The 24,620-nt window shown below is 48.1% G+C and overlaps 1 protein-coding gene across 5 annotated transcripts in view; it reads left to right on the top strand.

The window, feature by feature from the left end:
* Positions 1–24,620, top strand: part of slc8a3 (solute carrier family 8 member 3) — a 99,181-nt gene that overhangs the window by 5,076 nt on the left and 69,485 nt on the right. For all 5 annotated transcript variants that reach the window (XM_064317948.1, XM_064318109.1, XM_064318023.1 and 2 more), the window contains exon 2: positions 7,902–9,776. In XM_064317948.1, coding sequence (XP_064174018.1) covers positions 8,002–9,776 — 1,775 coding nt within the window. In that variant the 5' untranslated portion in view covers positions 7,902–8,001. The remainder of the gene's footprint in view (positions 1–7,901; positions 9,777–24,620) is intronic.

Genomic DNA, 24,620 nt, shown 5'->3' with positions numbered 1-24,620 from the left:
CAACCCATTGAGAGCTGACAATGTGAGCATGACCCTAATGCATTAAGTGTATTAAATTAGAGGTTGTGTCATTTGTAGGGTAGAATTGATATTGTGCATACAGCCTTGTCCATATATGTCACCTGTTGTTGTTGTTGTTGTTATTGTTTTTCTTTTCTCTTTGAGGTTTCTTTTTTTAGGCTATCAAAATAGAAGAAAAAAACATGCATCACAGCTGCATGCTGGTCTGGAGTGTATGATCTGTTATCCCAATTCCTTGATACCCATTGGCTGTCTTCAGGAGAGCCAGAATCCGTGGCATTGGCTAAATATTGGCCTGGTCTCTTTAATATATTTTTTGCTTCAACCATTGCTTTTTTGTTTGGGTTCACAGTATGTGGAAGTTATGGCTTGAGAGGTCAGTTCAGTTGAAAACAACCGTTTATTCAGCTCAGCGGTGGAGCCACTGTTATGATAAAGTGTTTTAGGTGTTTAGGATATGTTGTTGTTTTTTTAAATTCGTCTGAAATCGGAGAAACTAATGTGGACCTACTAGGGAGGTTACAATGTTTTTCTCTCTCCTCCGTGTGCACTGTGCATGGCTGCTCAACCCCACAACTCCTCAAATTGAGGGCTAAAAACTTCCAGAGACTTGAGAATGAAGCAGTTAATTTCAGCTGTGGATGGCAATGTGAATGGGGGAGGGGGGTTGGGGGGGGGTATGGGTTTGGTGGTGGGAGGGTGGGATAGGATTTGTTTGCACATCAACAGGTGACCAAATAGTCATGCTTCCAAAAGGACTGAGGCGTTTGTTTTTGGCAGAAAGCTCAGTAAATCACACTCAGTGGCGGTTCCATGCGGGGATTTGTGGCCAAAGTGGACAGACAGGCAGGCTTTTGCTTTCAAATGTAAAAATGGAACTTTTTTGTTGTCGTCGTCATTGTTGTTGTTGAGCAGACCACTTTGTCTCCTGAGCTATCCTATGCAAAGTGAAGGGGTTGCATTTTATTACTTTGCCATTCTCCGTGTTGACCCCTTAAGGTGTAAGATCGCAAGTACGCGATTAGAATGTTCTTAACTGACTTAGAATTTTGAAAAAAAAAACCCACATTCTAAAAACCTACTCTTCAAAAAAAAAACAAAAAAAAAAAAAACAGAAAGAATACATGCATGCGCATGCAGATGTTTAGAGTAGGGCGAGCAAAGCGATACCGCCATCGCTTCACGGATGCATATCGGTCTTTGCTTTCAACGCGAGGGCGATAAGGCTGAAGATCCGCCTGATGCACTGGAGCTCTGGCAGGGCCTCTCATTGCATTATTACATTGCATTACAGGCATTTAGCAGACGCTCTTATCCAGAGCGACTTACACAACTTTTTACATAGCATTTTTACATTGTATCCATTTATACAGCTGGATATATACTGAAGCAATTCCGGTTAAGTACCTTGCTCAAGGGTACAACAGTAGTGTCCTTACCCGGGAATCGAACCTGTGACCTTTTGGTTATGAGCCCAGTTCCTTACCCACTGTGCTACACTCCATCCACAGTGGGTAAGGAACTCTCTGCACTTTTAATCTCGTTCTCCCGAGGAATCAAGGGTCCCGTCCAGAGATTTTTAAACAGAATCTCACGGGGGTTGTCTGGACGTGTCTCCCAGGTGATTTATGTTGTGGGACACTTGGTGACACCCGTCGCTGGTGCCGTCCACCAATTATTCAGGACCAGAGCAGCAGGTGTTTGTGCAAGACAAAGGGGCTTCTGGGATTGATCTGTCTTTTAATAGCTGCTTCAGTAGTGTTTGATTTGTCACATTTTCTTCTCTTAAGACAACCAACAATGATCATATCTTTCTTTCTTTCTTACATAATATTATTATTATATCTTATTGCATGTACCATGTAAAAATGGTTTCTGTTGCTGCGTGTACTACGAGTTAGAATGACTGTAAACGTATTAGCAAACTCTCCTACTCCCCATTGGTATCACAAACGTGTCAGCATTTAGAACCACCTCTATTTATAGATCGTGTGGTGCAAACAATAATTAGGAAGAAATTAATACAGCTCTCTGTATCCATCAGTATCTCTTACAATTACATGAATACCAATGTTCAATGAAAAAGTGAGAAGGTTTTCGATTTTGAGTAAATAATATTTTTGTATGCTGTAATTATTTCATCTGTTATAGTCAAGATAATATTTTGATGTAGCCTATGTGTAAAGTATACTGTGTTCAGTTTATGAACATTTATAAGTATTTTTTGTGCTGGAAATTATATTTTCTTAAGAGGAGATATATTACTGTATAATATAATATATTACTAATGCATTTCTGTAAAAAAATGCATTTTCAGGGAAGCATTTATACCACATTATGAACCTGTATATTATGCTCATATTGGTGAAGATACTTTGCCAAACAACATGGCGGTAAGGATGATTTTAGAGGCAAACTCATAAACCGAGAAATATTTCAAAGCAACACTGTAAGGAGGCAATCTCTCTAAATCTTGAGCTTCAGCAATTAAATTTGAGCATTATATCCAAAGAGGAGGAGATATTTTTATTTTCGTGAATTTATCATTCGGTGGTTGTTGCGTTGTTTTTGTTTGCAAGTTGGCCCCGTGTCGATGCTGCGGTGGTGTTTGCTGAGCCTGTCTGGCAGATACCTGAGAAATCCATCAAACCGCCTCACAGCCGAAAAGACAGGGGATTATCACCTTTGGCTTTCCTACACCCTACACCTGTTATGAAAATGAACTGCTTGCAATGCGAAGCCCGTTTCTTTTTAGTTCTTTTTTTTTTTTTTAGTATTCTGGAACACGGCCTGACGGCAAGGCTGTGATCGGTCCTTTGAGGATGTGGTTGCGCGTTGGCTGGTTTTAAGTCCTGGTACTGACGAAACCACTAGCTGTCCCAAATGTGGAACGCAGACAAGGTTTTTACGTGTGTGGTTGACGGGGAGGATATTCTCTCTCCCAGTGAGCAAAAGCCGGAATCTGGCCATCTAGCAGGGCGGGAAAATCTAGGGTTGAGAGGCGTTTAGACACAAACTGGCTCGGTCGACTCCAATATTGCTCAGGTTTCACCCGGGTATAGCTTGGCTACGTCCTAGTCGGCTGGAAAACTTTCGACTTTGCGACCGAATGTAGCCGGATTTTCACCTGAACGGCTAGATGGCATTTCACTGGCTTTTCACCAAAAAAAAAAAAAAAAACCCCCTCAAAAAACAGGGGTAATGATAGTAATCCTTGCCCATTATACACATTTTTAATTTGTTTCAAAGTCAGTCTGATTGACTCTGATTCATGCCTGGGGAGTTACTCTTCTGTAATGGGCCTCCCTTCGAGGGTGATCCGAGGGATCGCCGAGCACTGCAGAGGTCTGGACCGCTGGGCTTTGTAATAAGAAATGTAATTCGTTCACGTATGTAGAGAATGCAATTTGTGCCTTAACAAACGTAACAAGCGGTAGTCAGGAGACCCGGGAACCGAATCAGCAGTGATCTGGTGAACGCACATTTCTGAGTCATACGCAGAAGACTCTCAATTAAATGGCTGAAAGAAAGAAACCCCCCTTGTGTTTTCTAAATGCAGATTAACCTCCGTATGTGACTGCCATTTTTTCCTTGCGGTTTTTAATTTCTATCGTATTGTTTTTTTTTTTTTAAATGTGCATGCATCTTGTGTAAAGATTCAGTGTTCATGCCATTTTTTCTTTCTGCTTTTTTGACCTCTGAATGTACACTGGCCTTTTATGTGTGTACACTGCATCAAACGAGAAGGAGGACTTTTTCCCCCCCTTTAATAATAACTCATGCTTGATTTGCTCATTAGTGGAGGATCATTGGCTGAGTTCCCGCGTCAGGCTCCAAGAGTTTGGGAAATTTCAGAACTTCTCCTGTTCAGAGATGATGGATACAGTATGTTGTATGACGCTTTATGCCGATTTAAGGACTTCAAATTGAGGGCGTCATTTGCCAGGAGTTAGGGTTGGGTTAGGTGTTGCGTCAAGACCCCGCCCTGGGCAGGTTTGAACCGCAGACACCTACCAACTGCCGACGAATGAGAGCATCGACTATGTCGCCTTATGGTGCGCTATTAAATGCAGCAGTTAGCAACTTACTCAGAAAGGTTCAGAAGCCAGGCGTAGGCGTGCCCTGTAGGAAGGCTGTGACCTGAACTGCTCCAGTTAGCGGAGCTAAGTGAACAATGTGTAAAAATATAAGCTGTGTGAATCACTTCTTATACACCCCTCCGCTGAATGCAGAAATTATACCACATTGTCTGGTGTTCTTTGTCCCTTGGAAGAAAGATTTTTTAAATGTCAATTCACCGTCTACACGTTTTTTTCCCCTACACCGCATAGTTCCGGAAAGATTTGGAGTGAAAGAAAACTTCAGTCGTTCAAAGCTTGTGGTGGTTGCTCACAAAGAATTGTACGTTAGGTCAGAAACAGGTGCCATCCCCGTGTGTTATATTATTTGACGTCTGAACCCTTGGGTGTCGAAGGAGAAAAACACACAAGCCTTAGTCTTAGGCTTGTGTCAGTAGCAGTTAGCAGTGGCCCACTGCTGTAATGTGCTATGTTTTCCACCTGCTATGAAACAAGTCTATAAACCTGAAATAAGTAACTCCGCCTGGTTGTTTGATTGAAATGATGGGCTTGCGTAGAACGCTGGATACGTTGAGGGAATCGCATCACGAATGTAGTACAGGAAGCAGTGGGAAAAGCCACAGAGTCAGTGCCGTGAGCAAAGTACTACGACCAGCCGCGGGGGGGGGGGGGGGGGGCTTTATTTGAATAAAAGCGCCCAACCTTACACGCCAGTCCCTGTATCACCACGCAGCAAAAATACAGAGGACCCGAGTTCTGCGATTTTTGCATCCTCTCATTTTTTGTGTTCATTACTGCTCGCGGTATCTCGTGTGTGTGTGTGTGTGTGTGTGTGTGTGTGTGTGTTTTTTTTATTTCTTCAGCGCTACTCAAAAAACAAATATTTCGTGGCGCAATTTGACAATGAGCTATTCACCGTTCGCCGCTGACGGCTGCATGCCTATAGCGCTATGTAACGGTGACTCTGCAGTCTCCCCAAACACGCGATGAGGCGCGCGGTCGTGTTCTTTGCGGTGAAGTCATAGCCGCCATTCCGCTGCTGGCCGCCCCGTCATTCTCCGGCTACCCAGAGATCCGGCAGGCACTCCACCCCCCCTCTGCTGTCAGAAATGACATCATCCCCCTTTGTGATGCCCTAGTGTCACTATGAAACACTGCTTTTTTTTTTAGTGCAAATTAATTTACTTATCCATTTTTATGTGATAAATTCAAATTTAGTTTATTTGTTCATATTCTGCTGAACACATACAATTTTTGATATCACAATTGCAAATTTTCTCCCAATGTCCCTGTATGGCAGACCTGTGGCTAAAATGTGCTATAAATATTTAGGGGAACAAAATTTTTATTTTATTACATAGGTCAGAACTGTCTGGGAAAAAATGTACAAAAATTGTACCTGTAGGGGTGCAATGGCGTAGTAACTGGGGCAGTACCCTCAAAGGTACATCCATTGTACCCTTTACCCTTTTAGATTAGTATTCTAAGCTACACACATGACCCAGCGAGGGAACATTGTACCTCAGAGAACAAAAGCGGACCCCCGACCGCGCCCCTTTCTCTGACAGTGTGGACTGTAATTTCCATACAAATGAAGCGCTTCCCGTCTGTTGTGCTGAACCTGTGACGCTGTGTTGAACCTGAGGCCCTGCAGCTATGCTGTGCCTGCCTGGGTCCAGAGGGACACTGCGAAGGACGGAAAGCACAGGCTGTGATTTGGGTTCGGGGCCCCTTGCTGTATTTGCTTCCCTCCCTCCCCCCCATGCTGTGTTTGGGTCCTCCACTGTGTTTGGGGCCCCCAATGTGTTGGGGGTCTCCACTGTGTTTGGGAGCACCGCTGTGTTTGGGACCCTGCTGTGTTTGGTCCCCACTGTGCCTGCACCTTCCACTGTGTTTGGGGCTAGCTGTGTTTGGGCCCCTGCTGTTTTTAGGCCCTCCACTGTGTTTGGTGCCCCACTGTGTTTGGGCCCCTGCTGTTTTTAGGCCCTCCATTTTGTTTGGTGCCTCACTGTGTGTGGGGTCTCTCTGTGTTTGGGCCCCCCCCTCCTCCGTGTTTGGAGCTTCGCTGTGTTTGGGCCCTCTGCTCTTCCCATTCCATTTGTTGATTCGGACGTCTGGATTTGTCGAGGTGAAATCTCCTGTCAGCTCGACCGCAGCTGTCAATCGTTATGAGTCTGTTAATATTCCCAGTGCTTTGCTGCATTTGAATCACTCTCCCTCGTGGGGAAGCCGAGAGCAGCTCTCTCTCGGACTGTGAAGCCTGCACCTAACCGCAGACTGAATGTTCCTGTTTATGCACCTATGAGCCTACCCCCTCCCCCTCCCACCCCCACCCCGCCTCCATACCCCCCCCATCCCATCCTCATTTGCTTTTGAAAATAACTTTGCTCTCATTAAGCTTTAAATTTGTTGTCCAATTACCTCCCTTGCTTGTCTCTGTTTATTTAGTGCATAGTGTAGGATTAGCGGTGTGTGTCTTCTTGAGGACGACGCCGCGCTGCTTTTCCTGGCTTCTGTCCAGCCCCCGGCCCGGAGCGCTGAGATATTATCAGGCTGCTCTCTCCCCCCCCTCCTGATCTCACCAAATTCTGCTGGGTTGTTTGTAACGGCCCTTGCCGTGTCAATCAGTGGGCCTTGTTGGGAGATTCCAGGCAGTGATGGTAACTGTACTGCACTCCCTCTCTGGACATGATTGTTGCAGTCGAGTGGACTGTTTTACACATCCGCCTGTCCTCTTATTAATAGACGGCTCATTACGAGACGCGTTATTCTTGTCCTGCTCTCTGATCTCCTGCCATTTTTAATAATGAAGTCCTCCTAAAATTCGAGCCATTTCGTTTGCCCCCCCTCCGATCACTTTAATGAATGAACAATTAAAAAAAAAAAAATTTCAGCATTAAGAAAGATATAATGATTCCCCTGCTAAGAAGGTCAAAGGGCAACTACCGTGGTGAGGTAATAAAACTGGCAATCCTCTGTTGGACTCCTTGCGGAATTATGTAAGTAATAACAGCTGTCTGTCTGGAAGATTATTTTAATTGAGCCTAAACTGCCTTTGCGTGTCTTGGCAAGGTGTGCGGTGGGGGGGGGGGGGACCTACTGTGAATCTTGGTCTAGTGAATGATCACAGAGTAGTGGGGTGGGTGTTGGGGGGGGATAAGGTGTTGAGGGGCAGTGTCCCTGAACCTCTTGTCTTTATATGAAAGCCACCTGTTGAGGTTTGGAGCTCGAAGTGGCTCGTGATTATGAAGTCATGACGCGTTCCTCAGTCGGCGTGTGGATCTGAATCTTACTCGTGCCCTCTGGCACGGGAGTGGCAAGCAGCGAGCAGCCTAGAGACTGAGGAGCAGATGAGAGACTGCTCCCAAACCCCCATCACCCCCCCCCCACCCCCCCACCCCCCGCCAACCCACCCACCTTTCGTCTCGTCAGACCCAACCTCATTGCCATCCCGGCTGCTTCCCTGACCTGCAAATGTGTCGTTCCGGACTGTCTTCCAGGCTGTTCCGGACTGTTTTCCGGACTGTTCCGGACTGTTCCGACTTAGCAACATTGCGCCGCTGCTGACTGTGTTTCTTAAGGCTGGGGCTGAATTTCACATCGCACACACCTTTTTCTTTCATTTAAGAGACTTAGTTTCCCAAGTTTAGGGCGGATCATTATAAAAATAAACAGCTGTAAAACAATGTTGTTTCTCGCAGCGAAGCATAACTCACGCTTGCCGCTGTGTGTATTTATAGTTGTCAAATTGCAGTTCTGTGCTCTGATTTTTGCCTTTGTTGCACTTTTCTTCCCCCCCAGGTGGTGTGTGTTGTGGGGGGGGGACCTAGGACAGCCCAGTGCTGGATCCCAGAGCGACTGTCAGAGAGGCAAGGACTCTTGAGAAGAAGAAGGGGGGTGCATGGAGCTTTCACGGCCGGTGACGCCGGGGACATCCGCCTTCCTCCGGTTGGGCTTGGTCGCCGCGGCGACCGCCTTCCTGTGCGCCGAGGCCCGGACCACCCCGAGCCCCGCCCCGGCGTCCCAGAATGCCACCTGCGAGGGCACGTTCGCGTGCAGGCCCGGCATCGTCCTGCCCATCTGGTACCCGGAGGACCCCTCCATGGGCGATAAGATCGCCCGGGTCATCGTGTACTTCGTCGCGATGATATACATGTTCCTGGGCGTGTCCATCATCGCCGACCGCTTCATGGCGGCCATCGAGGTCATCACCTCCCAGGAGAAGGAGATCATCATCAAGAGGTCGAACGGGGAGACCACCACCACCACCATCCGCATCTGGAACGAGACCGTGTCCAACCTCACGCTCATGGCCCTGGGCTCCTCCGCGCCGGAGATCCTGCTCTCCGTCATCGAGGTCTGCGGCCACGGGTTCAAAGCCGGGGAGCTGGGCCCCGCCACCATCGTGGGCAGCGCGGCCTTCAACATGTTCGTCATCATCGGCCTCTGCGTGTCCGTCATCCCCGAGGGGGAGACGCGCAAGGTGAAGCACCTGCGCGTCTTCTTCGTCACGGCCGCCTGGAGCATCTTCGCCTACATCTGGCTCTACATGATCCTGGCGGTGTACTCGCCGAACGAGGTCCAGGTCTGGGAGGGCCTGCTCACGCTGGCCTTCTTCCCCATCTGCGTCGTGCTGGCCTGGGTGGCCGACCGGCGGCTGCTCTTCTACAAGTTCATGCACAAGAAGTACCGCACGGACAAGCACCGCGGCGTGATCATCGAGACGGAGACGGAGCGCGCCAAGGGCATCGAGATGGACGGGAAGATGGTGAACTCGCACTTCGTGGACGGCGCCGCCAGCAACCTGATGGGCCTGATGGAGGGGAAGGAGGTGGACGAGTCGCGCCGGGACATGATCCGGATCCTGAAGGACCTGAAGCAGAAGCACCCGGAGAAGGAGCTGGACCAGCTGGTGGAGATGGCCAACTACTACGCCCTGTCCCACCAGCAGAAGAGCCGGGCCTTCTACCGCATCCAGGCCACGCGCATGATGACGGGGGCGGGCAACATCCTGAAGAAGCACGTGGCCGAGCAGGCCAAGAGGAGCGCCAGCGTGCCGGAGGTGCGCATCGAGGAGCCGGAGGAGTTCGTCTCCAAGATCGTCTTCGAGCCCTGCGCCTACCAGTGCCTGGAGAACTGCGGCGGCGTCCTGCTGACCGTCGCCAGGAAGGGCGGCGACGTCTCCAAGACGGTCTACGTGGACTACAAGACGGAGGACGGCTCGGCCAACGCCGGGGCGGACTACGAGTTCACGGAGGGCACCGCCGTGTTCAAGCCCGGCGAGGTGCAGAAGGAGATCACCGTGGGCATCATCGACGACGACATCTTCGAGGAGGACGAGCACTTCTTCGTGCGGCTCAGCAACGTGCGCGTGCTGGAGGCCGAGGACCTCCTCACCCCCAACAGCCTGCCCTACCCGAAGGCCCTGCTGGGCTTCCCTTCCGTCGCCACGGTGACCATCCTGGACGACGACCACGCGGGCATCTTCACCTTCGAGAGCGAGTCGGTGCACGTGAGCGAGAGCATAGGCGTCATGGAGGTGAAGGTGCTGAGGACTTCCGGAGCGCGGGGAACGGTCATCGTGCCCTACCGCACCCTGGAGGGTCTGGCCAAGGGCGGAGGGGAGGACTTCGACGACACCTTCGGAGAGCTGGAGTTCAAAAACGACGAGACCTGGTAAGAGGAGAAGCTTCTTTTTTTTAAAATTTTAATTGCGGGAGTGGGCTTAGCATTGTGAAAATGGCTAATCCTGCTGTGTTTTTTTCTGGTGGCTTGATGTTAGCCTTTTTTGTTGTCTATAGGTACATTGTACATGCTTGTTCCTCCTTCAGCCTACTTGTTTTGCGACACATGCAGCAGAGCATCTACTCAGAATGCGTTATGTTTATTCGCTGTTATTTTTCAATCTTCTATGGTTTAGATAATTTGTTCATTTTGGTAGAGTTATGATTTTGGGCTGGTATGCAAATGCATGCTAACTGTTCTTTTCAGTATTCAGTCCCTCACACATTTAAAGTGGATGTAGAGGTCTATTATATTTGTCTTTGCCCTTCCCCACTGTTTGCACAGTGAAATGCATTGCCTAGTGAGTAGGGTGCTGATGTGAGTGTTTCATAGTCAATGACACCTTTCAAGTCATATTCTGTGTAGGATGCGCTCTCTCTCTTTTTCACTCTCCCTCTCTCTCTCCCTCTCTACCTCTCCCCCTTTCTGTAGTTATTGGCATAGTAGTGCGCAGGTCGTTTTATGCTGTGTCAATCAAGCAAGGAAGACAAGATGGCAGAATTTGCTCTCTCTTTCTGTTTCTCTCTCTATCGCTCTCTCTCTCTCTCCCTACCTCTCTCTCTCTCTCTCTCTCTCTCTCTCTCTCTCTCTCTCTCTCTCTCTCTCTCTCCTTAAAATTCAGAGGCATACTTTATTAGTGCGACCGCCCAAAAAGCGCGGTATTTTCCGAAGCAAAATTACAAACGATTAATCAATAACGCATTATCAACAGCCACAGTAACCACCGCAAAAATAATTATACTAATAAAAACGTAGCGATACATAATTGTAATTTTTCAGTTGTTTACTGTCATTTTTTTCCGCCCCCCCCACACAGTTTTTTTTTGTTGTTCAGATGTAGCCTAGAAACCGTATCTGGTGCCTGCAGGTTTCCGCCACTTGTCGTCAAGTGTGTTTAATGCTGCATATGCGACGGGGCCGCTACGGCGATCGCTCTCACATCTTCAATTTCAGCGCCGCGTGTGAACATCAGACGGCAGTTCACAGTGGGGGTAAATGGAGGGTGATGCTTCACTTCGAGACGTGCATTGCTTATTTACATTTGAATGCCGTACTCAAGAGCACAGGCATATACCGCCCCCCCGCCCCCCGCCCACCGCCCACCGCCCCCCTCCTGCCTTATTCCTCCGATTGGTAGTGCGGCAGCAATCTGACATATAAGGGGTCTGTGGTAGAAAAAAAGGGGAGAGGTTATCCTTCAGCTCATTTCATTAGTGGAGTGCTGACTGCTTACTTGTGCTGCGAAGGTTTTCTTGCATAATTGTGGCGGCATGAAAGTAAACACATTTTTTTAATTATGTGAGAAAAAAAAAAAAAAACACTGAGCTGCCCTGTATCCTGCAAAGGCTGGATCCTTTGCACTTCACCCCTGGAACAGTACAGGTCTTTTTTGAAGGAAATATGCAAATAAAAGGACATTGTGTCAGGTGTCTCCCTGACTGCGCTGGAGCTGAACCCACAAGGAGAATGAAGAGGGGGGAAAAAATCAAAAATAAAATGAAACGCTGGCTTGGAATTGCGTTGCTTTGAGTCTTGTACAGTATGTGGACACACACTAAGGCGGTGGCATACCAGTGGTGCTGTGTATCCATTCTCCAGTAAGGTTGTTTGACCAGGTCTTTCGTTTTTTTTTTTGGGACAATGGAGTTTGAATAGCTTAACTACGGACATGGGGTTTTGGAAGAGGTTTCGCACAATTAGACGTAACGCTCTCATCTCTCTCTTTCTCTCTCTCTCTTGTCTCAAGCACACTTTTCTGCTTTTCACTCTCCATTCATTAGCCTCCATAGAAACTTCCACATCAATATAAATGTATAAAATCATTCGTCGTGGTTGTTGCATGCGCACACTCGCTCCCTGCAGGCTTTGCAGAACTGCAGTGACAGGATTCCCTAAATGTCGGCACCACTCGTGAAAAGCAGAACTCCTGACCAGACGGGAATGCAAGGTCTGGAGCTGCTGCACCCTTGTAATTCCAGCTCCTGAGACTTTCTCCTCGCATTTGATTTGCGAGGCTAGCGTCTAGTCTTGGAACATGGGCCGCAGTTGGGGGGCGGGGGAGGGTGGGGGGGGGGAGAAGTTTGATTAGCAGGGACCGTGGAAGCGTCTGCACCTGGGAGGAGTGCCGATCAATCGAGGGGCTAATTGCGAGCCGGCTTCGTGTTTTGAATTCCGGCTTTCGACAGCGGTGCACAGCAGCACACAGCCAGACAGCAGCACACAGCAGCACACAGCAGCACACAGCCAGACAGCAGCACACAGCAGCACACAGCCAGACAGCAGCACACAGCAGCACACAGCCAGACAGCAGCACACAGCCAGACAGCAGCACACAGCAGCACACGCTTAGCACTGACAGCCAGAAGTCAGCACACAGCAGGAAAGCAGAACTCCAGACAGCAGTCACACTGAGAAGCACAGTCAGAGCATGCTGCACACACAGTAATTCACAGCTCCTGAGACTTCTCACTGCACATTTGATTGTGAAGGACTAGTGACTAGCTGGAACATGGGCCAGCAGTTGGGACGGACGGGGGGAAGAAGTTGATAGCAGGGACCGCGAAGGAAGCAGTCTGCACCTGGGAGGAGTGCCGATCAATCAGAGCTAATGCGAGCCGCTCGCGCTCGAATCCCGAGCGACAACGGCGCACAGCAGCACACAGCCAGACAGCAGAAAGGCAGAAGAGTGCTCTGACAGAACAGCGAGCCCTTCTTCAAGCTGGCACGCTTTTTGGAAAGAGCTTTCCCCCTTTTCAAGGGATGTGAAGAGAATCTTGCACAGGTTGTTTGGTAGTGTCATTACAGATGTACAGATGTTAAATTGAAATGGAACTTATCATAGATTGTTTAAAAAAAAAAAGAATTCTGTTGATCTCAACTATAATAGAATAGAATAATAGAATAGACCCATGCTGTGGTACTAACTGTAAAATTGAACGCTAAAACGCTCACTTAAGAGCTTGTCCCTGAAATAACAAAAAGCATCTTGAGAGGAGGGGGGGGAATAAGAGTCAAAGTCCTCAGAAATTCCATAACGATTTTGGCGGGAAATTAATTAAATTCCCTATTTGCCTGACAAAAGGCGAACGCGCAAATATTTTTCTCGCAAAAATGTGTGTTTTGACAGGAAGCATTTTCCACTAGTAGAACCGCAAATTTATGTGCGGCCATTTGCATGTAAATGCGTAATGGAATGGTGGTGATCCAGAGGCCCGGAGATATGATTGTGTTTTGTGTGTAATGCAGAGTATTTTCTGGGGGGAAACTCGCAATATGTTTTGAATTATATCGCCGTCAATGCCGTCCCTTTTTTTTTTTTTTTTTTTGCATCCCTCGGTGAACCTGCTTTAGGGCTCTTTGGTCTTCTCAAGCCTGCCGCTTTTTTTAAGCACCGACATTCCACCTTTTGCTTTTGAAACGTCTGACTTGATCCTTCATAACAGAACCGTTAGCGCCAAAAGGATTTACTCTCCGCTGTTCCGTCATTTCCTCCGCGTGCGCGTATAATTTGTGCCGGGGTGTTATATCCCAATTATAAATTGACGGCGCATCGCTGAGCCCAGCCAGACAGTGCGTCGGCTCCCCGGAGCAGCCCAGTCACGTAAAACGGGATCCGGGGCTTATTGTCAGGCACTCTCGACGAAACGATCGGGCTGCCCCCAACAACAGGATCTCTCCACCGGCAGGCTTTGGTACAAATGAGCCCTGATCCCTCCCCTCTCCGCTCTTGCGCGAGCTCCATCCCGGCAGCGTCGGGCCGGAGGTTTATCTTGGATTTAGCTCATTCCGCGGCATTAGGAGCGCGTATGCCGCGTGCTTCCCTCGTTTGTATTCCACATGATTTATGGAATTAGGCCTCAGTATTCAGTGTGCTTTGCAGATTAGGGTTTTTAAAAAATTTTTTTTATTTATTTCTTTTTACCTCGTGTAAATTTCAGTGTTTGGAGGTCACATTTAGCATGCTTTACAGTGTGAGGAGTTTTTACAAAGTATTCTGCGCTGTGCTATGGGTGTTACGAACCTGCTTTTCTGCATGTGTTTTTCGCGTGAACAGCGTCCACTTCACTGACAGTATCAGAGTGTTTAGCCTACAGGCATCAGGCCTCCGTGTCAGGGTATAGCCATGGCAGGGAGGGAAAGATATCAGCCCGTAAAATTATAAAGATTGAGAAATTATAAATAAATTAATAGCATCACGATTGCAATGATCAGTGTTCACAAACGGCGCTCTGAAAAGCTTTTAATTTCCCGTCCTTGCGCATGCGTTAGAGTAGGCCGTTTCTGCAGTGGCCTTATAAACAAGGAACTGGGAATATTAATCGATCTCCGTTCCACGATGTCAGAGTTGCTACGTTTTTTTTTTTTTCCTGACGTGAAGCCTTCCCTCTGGCCAAACCTGTCTGATCCATCCTGGAGTAGTTTTGTTTCCCTTTTGCAACCAATTAGTTTTAAATTGCTTCGACTAAATGAGTATGGAGCTTGCTCCCTGACTAAGGACATGGGGCTCTGGAAGTCGTTTAGCACAATTAGATGACATTATGCTCCCATCTCTCTCTCTCTCTCTCTCTCTCTCTCTCAGTCTCTATCTCTTTCTCTCTGTTTTACGAGGCATTGACGTTCAATCTCTTTTGACGCACTTTGGGCTCATTGTTATCAGTCAGAGTGCAATTTATTGTTTTTTTCTAATCGGGACTTCTGGGATACATCACTCCATTCTTGGCTGGACAACGCTGCTTAGCGCAAAATAAAGTTTAATGACTTTGAATGCTATGAACCTTGTATGAGTTCTGCGAGTCCCTTAAATGCACCTGTTTCATGGCTGTGAACATTGTAATAGGCAGTTACAAATGAAGAGTTGCTTATTATGTTAGCGTCTGGTCATCCTACGTAGCAGTAACTGAATATTTTCCCCGTTTCATTTTTGCAATAATGGCGTACGGACGTTTTTACGCTAACCTGATTCAGCTATACCTCAGTGTGGCTGGGACGTTTGCTTTACCTCCAAGCACTTCCCTAGGTGGGGTTGTTTCCATGTCCCTTTATTACATAACGCTCAGTAACGGGGCCAAAATGGATCGAATGAAAGCAAGGGTGTTTATTGTGACATCACTGTGGGAGGAGAAATTGGAATGTTTTCCCGAACGGAATACGGTGAATTACAGTACAGCTGAGAGGATTTCTATTTTCATTTTTCTGCAGTTTTTCATGTTGTGCTACTTGGAGAAACGCAACAAAAAAAGCTGTAATTTGATAATTGCTATTTCTATTAATCCCTTGTCATGCCGTAATAAATGATGCTTCCTCAACTGCATGGAAATGCAAAGAGCTCCATAATAACTAGGGACTTTCACAGAGGGGGGAGGGGTCAGTTTAAAGAGCTGCTACAGAGGGGGTGTGGTTCACATCAAGCTAGACACACACATTGTGCCTCTGAACATTGAGAAGAGCTGTTTTTTTCCCCACCATCCGAGAGGCTGAATGAATTAAGTATCAACGTAGCTCATTACCATAAAAACATGAAGCGCTCTTAAATTTTTTTTTTTTATAGTCTTAACAAGCGGAAAGATTTAAACTTATTTGAGATTAACTTGCCAATGACCATTTGGAATGCTTGCAGTCAGCATTCCAAATGGTCAATGGCAAGTTAATCTCAAATATGTTTAAATCTTTCCGCTTGTTAGATTAAAAAAAAAAGAAAATCACTTCATGTTTTTATGGTAATGAGCTACGTTGATACTGTTTCATCTGCAGTTCAGTGAGAATTTACTACTATTTCAGCATGGCAGTTGGCAACTGAGGTGGCAGAACACCACCACGAAAGTGTCCGCACGTGCAACCATGGAGACGAGCAGCACGTCACCCAGTCACTTTGTCCCCCTTCGCTTTTTGCGTTTCCGTTATTTTAAAGCTGACCCCCCCACCCCCACCCACCCACCTGCAGACCACGGCAACTGGAAATAGCCTTGGTCACAAAAAGAAACGTCCGAAATGTTTCAGGCACCTCTCCTGCTGTATTGTATTAGCAGATGGCACGCAGGAGAGGGGGGAGTGTCAGTTGACCCCCTCACACTGCTGGCGCGGATCCAGGGCTGTCTGCGCTCTCCAAAAATATCCGTGAAAAAATTCAAGGAATCGTGAATCATCTCTCCGGATGACTCCGCGGTGACCTGCGGGGAGTCTGGGACTTAGGGGCGGCGAAAGCACAGCCGGGGAGGAGAGGTCAATATTGTAGGCAGAACTCTCTGATTGGCCTACCCGGGAAATCACAATTAGGCACAGTAGCAGCGTAGTCCCCGGCCCTGGTTTGGACTCTACAGTCGTAGTCTGTGCCCAGTTCAGACCAAAGATTCGCGACGCGACCAGCTGCAACTGGCGACGCTTTGCAACGTTCTAAAACCGGCCAACCGCGATTGGACAACTTGAATCGGCTGCAGTGGCGAGCGCCGGCATCAGACGTTCTGAGACGCCAAGTTCACACTGCCGCAACTCCTCTCAGCAACGTGCTAAACGGTTTTGTTGCATCGCGAATCTCTGGTCTGAACTGGGCTTAAGAAGAGGCACTGCTGTTGAGCCAAGGGGCTGCGTTACTGTGCAGTGACTGCAGCTAAAGGGGACTCTAGTACTGAACTGTAGCACAGGAGTGTTAATACTATCATGCATTGCTCCTGTTAACTTTCTTTGATAGCAACCCTCGCCCCAGAATACATGTCACCCGTGTACTCTTGCGTGCGTTTGGTAGCTCTTTCTCAGGTGAGCCAGTAGAAGCAGTGTGCTGCTGCCTCCGTATCCTGTTACAGGTGAACCGCCTGTCTCCCTGGCACCATCGTCCTTGCCCCTGCCCCTAGCAGCCCCTATCCCTGCCCCCCCACCCCCCAACCCCAACCCCTCCCTTTCCCAAAGTCCTGCGTGTGACGGGGACACATGTCCGAACTCGTCCCCGTTCCTGCTGACCGCTCAGGTTCTGCGGAGCCAAAGTGAGCGAGTGAGCGAGTGAGCGAGTGAGCGAGCGAGCCGCCTGCTCGGAATGGGAGCCGCCCCGGATTCTCCTCGGGTTCCAGGGGCCTCCCCTTCGTCGCCGGGGCCGACTGAGAAATGGAGCAGCCAATCCCTGCCGCTGTTCACGGTCACATGGTCAGCTGCTGCCGTCCAACTGCTTCCAGACCAAGTCTCCGAGTCTCAGTGCAACAGCCTCTCCTTTTAACTGTTGGGTCATCTATTTTTTTTTAAATTTTATTTTGCAACTGAGATCCTTTTTATTTTTGCGATTGGGGGCCTTGTTTTCTCAGAGGAGAACTGACAGGCCTGTCCTCCTTTCCTATTTTATTATTTATTTAATTTTTTCCCCCCCCTGCTTTGTTCAGACAGTGAGAAGGCCGAGAGGGCAACATACAGAGGAGAGATGACAGCTCAGAAAGTGCCGTGGTGGGGCTAAACCAACCCCCACGGGCACGGGGGGCTGGCATACGCCCAACGGGCTCCCCCACGCGTCTGGCCAAATCGGGGCCACAATCCAGCTCAGATCCGCCTGTATAACAGCGCTCAGTAGAGTAGTTAGCTTGCGGCTTGTAGTGCCGTTGCTCCTCAGGCAAACGCGGGCCGAGCTTTTCGCCGCGTTTTATTTATTTCACTTTTATTTATTTATTTATTAAATTTTTATTGTTGGGCCCTGTTTTATTCCTCACACCCGCTAGCGATGTTAGGAAACGGCGGTCGGTTGGAAATGGGCAATCGTTCGTCATTGTTTTGTGCAGCAGGATGAGCATTGTGGTAATTACAGCAGCCACCTGAAACAATCGGCCCGTTTCATAAGCTGAAAGGAAGCTGATCGCGGGAGGCCTGTGAAATTGGCTTCAGCCTCAGTGGACGGCTGCTGCGTGTTTCTCTTATTTGCGCCCTCTCTCTCTCTCTCTCCTGCTATATTTAGCAGCGTGGCAGGACTCTTTTCATTCAATGTCACTCCACGCCGTCTCCTGTTTTCTCGCTAATGCACCCGCACAAACACGCACAAACACACACAGGCACACACACACGCACAGGCACAGGCACACGCACAAACACACACAGGCACACGCACAGGCACACGCACAAACACACACAGGCACGAACACACACACGCACGCACAAACACGCACAGGCACACGCACAGGCACACGCACAAACACGCACAAACACACACACACGCACAGCACAGGCACACGCACAAACACACACAGGCACACGCACAGGCACAGCACACCACAAACCACACAGGCCACGAACAACACACGCAAACACACACACACCACAGCACACGACAGCACACGCACAAACACGCACGCATGAACACACACACACACAAACACGACAGGCACACACACAGCCACAGCCAAACACGCATGCATGAACACATACACACAGACGCACCTGCGTACACACACACACACACACAAGCAAAACACCGCAAACACGCATCACACACAACACACACACACCACCTGCTACACACACACACCACGCAGACACACCTGCACACCACACACCCAACACACCACACACACACACACAACAACACACCTGCACACACACACACACACGCATGCACACTGGTGCACACACACACACACCACACACCGCACACACACACACACACACACACACACGCAGATACACCTGCACACACACACACACACACAAACACACACGCAGACACACCTGCACGCACACACACACACACACACACACACACGCAGACACACCTGCACACACACACACACACACACACGGTGAGCGGCAGCAGTAATAAATGTGCTGTGGCTGCATGTGTTCAGCCCGAGCGCAGGGAAAGCAATTAAGCGAAAGCTTATTTATAACAGGCCGAGGTATGGGGCGGGGAGCCAGCTCCAGCGGACCCCTCGCTCCATGAGCGTCTGCGCAAATCCACAAGACGCTTCTATATTTGTGATGGACAGACTGACCTGCTGTGCCGCTGGGGAGGAGGGGGGAGAGGCGGAGGAGAGGAGGCCTGGGCCGGATTTACAAGAAGGGTAAAATACTCCCGCAATGGCCATGTTAACATTTACCAGACCGATTCGTACATTTCGGTTTTGTTTTTGGGGGCCGGTATCAGTTGCTATATTTTTGGCTTCACTCTTCCGTTTGTTTGGACTTTACTGAAATCCCTGTGCTGTTGCTTGAAAGAGAGGTGTGGAAGGGGAGGGAACTGTGAAAATGGCCCCGCAGGGTGCTGGGACACACGCCCCCCCCCCTCCCCCCCCCCCACTTTTCTGCTCCCAAACTCCCCCCCCCCCCCCCCCCAACCCACCGCTCACCTCTCCTGTCTGCGCAGCACAAGCTGAGATGCCCTTTCTGTGTAAGAGGCCCCGGCTACAGATCCCGCGTTATTGATAAAGGTCACAGTCTCACAACATGATGTTCGATGCAGAGTACAGCCTTATAACCATAAATCAATACCTACGCCCGGGACAGGTTCGCTGTGGAGCGGGAGAGGAAAGGGCAAGGACGGGGCTCCTGTGTGGCTGTCGCGCGCTGGGTGTGGCGCTGGTTTTTGGGGTGACAGGGACCCCCGGTTTGCCCGGAGAGCCCCTGTGAAAGCTTTCGATTGTTTTCCTTGCTTTTTGTTTACTTCCTCCCCCCCCCCCATCACCTCCCTCCCCTATTATAAGCCAGTTTATAAGAGGACTCCAAATGCTGGCAGGCAGCTAGGCCCCTATGCCCTCCCCGCCCCCCACCCCGTACTGGCTTGTCGGACACTTGGAGGCGCTGTAAGAGTCTTTCATTTCAAAATGAAAGATTTGCTCGAACCGGCTAATAAGGTCACAGCCACACATGATGCCTTGATCAATCACACTGCTTGCCTTAACACATACTTCAATCTACATTAGCTATGTCCAACGTATTGAGTGACCTGCCGATCCCGATCATCATATTACTGCAAGCGACACGTTTGCTTGCTGAAATATGATGCGAGCTGTCACTTGTACCGTCAGACAGGAAACTGGGTACGCATAGTCCATGGACTGTCCGACGCCGTCTCTTAAATCGACATACTTATTTGAAAGAATACGATGGACGCAAACCAATTAGTTTGCATGTAATAGGAAAAATAAGTTAATCCCATTCGATATTTGACTAATCAGTGTGTTAAAATGTGGTGTGTTGTGAGACCGGACTTTACCGGTGTGCCAGATTGGAATGCATTCGGTTGAAGAATATGGGCACTGCAAGCAGTGTAATTTTTAATGTTGTATGAAATAGTAAAAATAAAACATTTCATCTGCCACCGCACTGATGTTGGCGTGAAATTTGGCATGCTTGTTCCTTCAGCTGTCTGTCAACCGGAGGCTTCTAATTATAAAACAAGGCCGCTGGATTCTGTACGATTACAAATGACAAGTTTGTTTTTAATTACAAGAAAAGCTCCTTCGTGTTACTGTTACGTCGAGATCTCCGTTCGTAGTAACTACCTTCTTTGCATGTCAAATTTTATGTTTTACTTTTTCAAAAAAAGATATTTTTAACTGAAAGACATATCGTGCAGGTGGAATGCCTCGAGGATGAGCAGGCTGGTGTTTAAAGATAATGTTTTGTAAACAGGAGGTCGCACAGTCAAAATCTCAGGTACGGGGAGTGAAGTACCTTCTTTTTGACAGTTCTGTTATTGCAGTAATATGCACTTCATTTTGTTTTGAGAACTAAATTAACTCCACATTCGACCAAGAACTAATTGATGGCTGTATACTTTGACCTTGTCTAGCTGTTACAGGTCTACTTCATTGTCACTTCTTACTTTATGTGCAGCAAATGCTTGAACATCAATTACTCGCCATTCCTTGGCTGTTTGGTGGTGGGGTTGTTCAAGTCAATGCAAGGTCCCTGGATTGAATCCCACTTTGGGACATTTTTGAATTTTAAACAATCCATTAAACTTTGCATACCATTACAGAGATATGTCCGCAGTGTATTTGTGGACACTTATCGAAGGTGACACAGTTCCACACCCCTGTGCATTTGTACTCGCAGTCCAATGTGAGTCTCACACCAGCAAAAAATTTCCATTTCAGCCTAATTGAATGACCACATGAAAAACTGCCTCTGAAACTAGAGCTTGTAGCTTTTTTTGTTTTCTTTCTTTCTTTTTTTGGTGTTGTTCTTTAATGTGATCTGTGTACTGTCTTCCATGTGCCGAAACCCCAAGCTCATATGTGCTGGACTCATTTATGTGCTGAAATGAAGCTGCTATGGAGCTGGCGTTGGACGTTTATTTACTCTATACCTGACACCCCTGTGATCCAGCCCTCAGTCAGCCAGAGATGGGGATCATGCTGGGCTGCTCTGACTCAGGGGAATATGAAACCAATGGAGGGGGGGGGGGGGGGTTTGGGAGAAAGAGGGGGAGGGCAGGAGAGCGGGAGAGGGAGAGGGGGCGAGAGAGAGGGAGAGAAAAAGGTGGAGAGGGACAGAGAGAGAGGAGGAGGAGGACAGGATAGAGGGGGGATTGAGAGATAGAGGGAAAGAGGAAGAGAGAGGGGGCAAAGAGAGAAGGGCAGGAGAGAGAGAGAGAGAGAGAGAGAGAGAGAGAGAGCTCCATTTGCAAGCGCTTGAGTTCTCAGTCCTCACAGACTGCAGCCGTGTCTCAGGGTTTGGGCCGGGGGTCCGGGCTATTTGGAAGGATGAGTTGCCCCAGCTCAGGTTTCGATGCCCCATTTCCTGGCTCTGCCCCACTTAAAAAAACACAACACCCCATGCCCCCCACCCCCGGCCCCTCCCCCGTTCCTCATCTCATCCCATCCATAATTACAGCTCAGGTTCTGATGCTTAACGCATCAAGATGTGATCAAGGATTAGAGAGTGCGGTACAGCTTGTAGGGTAGTCGTCTCCTAGCCCCTTTTACAAATCCCCTCCCTGTGTGGTCTGGGGTTCGATTCCCTGCCACTTAAAACTTTCTGTATGGTCATCCCATCTCCTTCTTTAATCCTCCCTGCTTTATTCTCCTGTCTGAATAAAGTAAAATAAAATAGAACAAAAACACTTAAAGGGGGCAGGCTGTCCATTCTCCTTTCAGAATAAAGATATCATCATGGAGGTGAATGCGCAATTTGCATGTGAAAATGTTTTAAGAAAGTGAAGTCACTTGTGCTACTTGTAATTGATTTTTCTGCGTGGCCCTTCTGTTCCACGTTTTACGCGGAAAGGCCGATCTCAAAGTAAGAGGTTATTCTTCCTCTTTGTACTTCGGATCATGCCTTGTATTCTGCGGCTGAATCTTTCAAAAAATTTGAAATTAGTGTCGTAATTATGTCACTGGGGTTTTTCCGAATAAGAATCCAGCGGGTAATAATACTCAGCGATATAGCTTTTTTTCCCCCCCCTCCTCATTGTGACATTAATATTAAAACCTAATCTGCTGAATTGTAATATTAATCATACTTTTATGACTGTATTGATGTAGGTTTTCTATGGTTCACCTTTGTTCTGCGGACGGTGTTCAGACCTTTTCTTGCAGGGACCACTTCGTTTATTACGGGGAATTGTCCTTCTACCTGCCCTGCCTGCTTATCTTTAAACCGTCACACAACGGCCAGGTGCACCACTCGACCTACAATTTGTGCCAGTGCTGTGTATTAATAAACGTGTGTAATAAATATGCTCAAGCAGCATTCTTGAGATGCAGTGACATTAAGATTTCAGTCCTGTCACAGATCAAGTGTTTGATGGATCTCGCTGACATGTGAGAGAAATCAAGCCTGTGGACAAGACAGGCTCCTCCTACCCTGGGATAAAACCCCGACTGCCCCTGGTTCCTACCCCTTCTCCGCCCAGTGCTTGTAAATCAGTGGTAACCAACCCAGTTCCTGGAGATCTACCATCCTGTTGATTTTCATTTCAACCTCAATTCAGCACACCTGACTCTAATAATTTGCTAGCTCAGTGCAGAGCTGTATGCTGTAGAAAGAAGGGTGCTTTGTTAGGGCTGGAGTGAAAACCTACAGGACTGTAGATCTCTGGGAACATGGTTGGTACCACTGGTCTTAATTAACTGATGCACCCCGGCCCTCTCCCCCCTCACCACCGCACATACACACTGCAGGCCCTCCAACCGCTCCGACGTCAGGCCGAACCAGCATGCACTAGTTCGCATGCGGAACCGCTGACAGGAGAACGGCCTGATGCATATTCCCAAGATGCCGCGGTATAAAATGCGCTAGGATGCATCAGTAATTCCACACTGTAATATGCAGCGGCAACTCTGCTTCACCCATATTTAAATACCCACCCCCACAACAGACCCACCTCCACAGTCAGACACAGAACATCTAATCGATCTAATCTTCGTCCAGACTCGTTTGCCTGTACAAGATCGCTTTTAATTCACTTTTGAGTTGTCTCTCAGAATGAATGAAAAATCGACCATTGTCTAAAAATACGTTTAGTTACAATTTTTTTTTGTCACGTGGCTGTGACTTGCGATGTACTTTTGTGTTTGTTATTTTTGGTTCCGGCAGCAGTTTAGAGCTTTAACGGGAGGGTGAGTCAGATAGTCGTTATTCATAGCAGCACTCCGGTTCCGGAAAGCCGTTCTGGTACCTTTCAGTGATTAGTGTTGTTAATGTTACTTTGATGTCTGGCAATAATGAAGTTTAGGAGGAGAAGCACAACTAGCCGCCCGATGAGACTTGGGGGAGTGTGAGAGAGAGAGACACCGCAATCAGCCGTCGGAAATCTTAATTTCATATCGCCTCCCCGCCGAACAAGGTTTCTCCCTGAAGGAAATAAATCGAAATCACGCGGCTCCTCTCCAGAGAAACCCTCAAAACTGTACCGTTTCAAAACAGTTTCCAGGACGAAATTGAAAACATGCTCAATTACGGAGGAATACGTGCGCTCCGAACCGAGGGGTCTGAGGAGACGCACCGGCGGGAAGGGAAGGTTAATTCCTCAGGAGAGATATAGTGCATTTGCCTTCCTGGTAATCCTCTACTCTAAGCCAGGAGTGTTGGACCTACGAGACCCGCGGAACTGGGATGACTTTCGAGTTTAGAACCCTACGGTTAGAGAAAAGAAAAAAAAAATTCTCTGTTGACCTCAAATAGAAACATAACATGTCGGGATGTCCGCTGTATGTGCTCTCTTGACAGACGTACTTTACTTTATATTCGGTGGATACATTTACTTACGAATTCCGCTCTGCTTGATGAAATGGAAAAAAAAGAAATATTTTCGCTTTATCAACGTTTGATCAATATATCCATGGGACTGACTCTGGTTGGGATGAAAATAACAATTTTCCAGAAAGCCTGCCGTGCTGTCATTTCTATCAAAGAAAGCCGGGGCGTGGGAACAGAGCGCAGCGATTGGGCCGCAGCAGATGGTCGATGCAGGTGAGACAGGTAGAGAATTTTAGCCTCTGCTGGTTTTTTTCTTAGCCAGCCAAGGAGAAGGCCGTGCACTCTCAAAAAGGAGGTGTTAATATGCAACACGCCTTTTGTGTTACTACTTTTGCCGTACTTTCAACACATTTTCTATCAAGGCTACTACTCTTGTGTTAAAATATACAATTTATGTGTTACAAAGGGAGTCTTTTTTTAAATAACGCAGACTGTGTTAAAAGTAACACGAAATGTGTTGTCCTTAACCAGACATGAAGGTGCGTTAAAAAAAAATGACACGTTATGTGTTGCTTTTAACACATCTGCTTTGAGAGTGCAGATGGGAGGTACAGCGGCTGTGCTGGAGAC

The sequence above is a fragment of the Anguilla rostrata genome, chromosome 1 (assembly GCF_018555375.3).
Source record: "Anguilla rostrata isolate EN2019 chromosome 1, ASM1855537v3, whole genome shotgun sequence".
Classification (NCBI taxonomy): Eukaryota; Metazoa; Chordata; class Actinopteri; order Anguilliformes; family Anguillidae; genus Anguilla; species Anguilla rostrata.
Note: the sequence above shows the minus strand (reverse complement) of the source record. Positions and strands in the feature narration are given on the sequence as shown.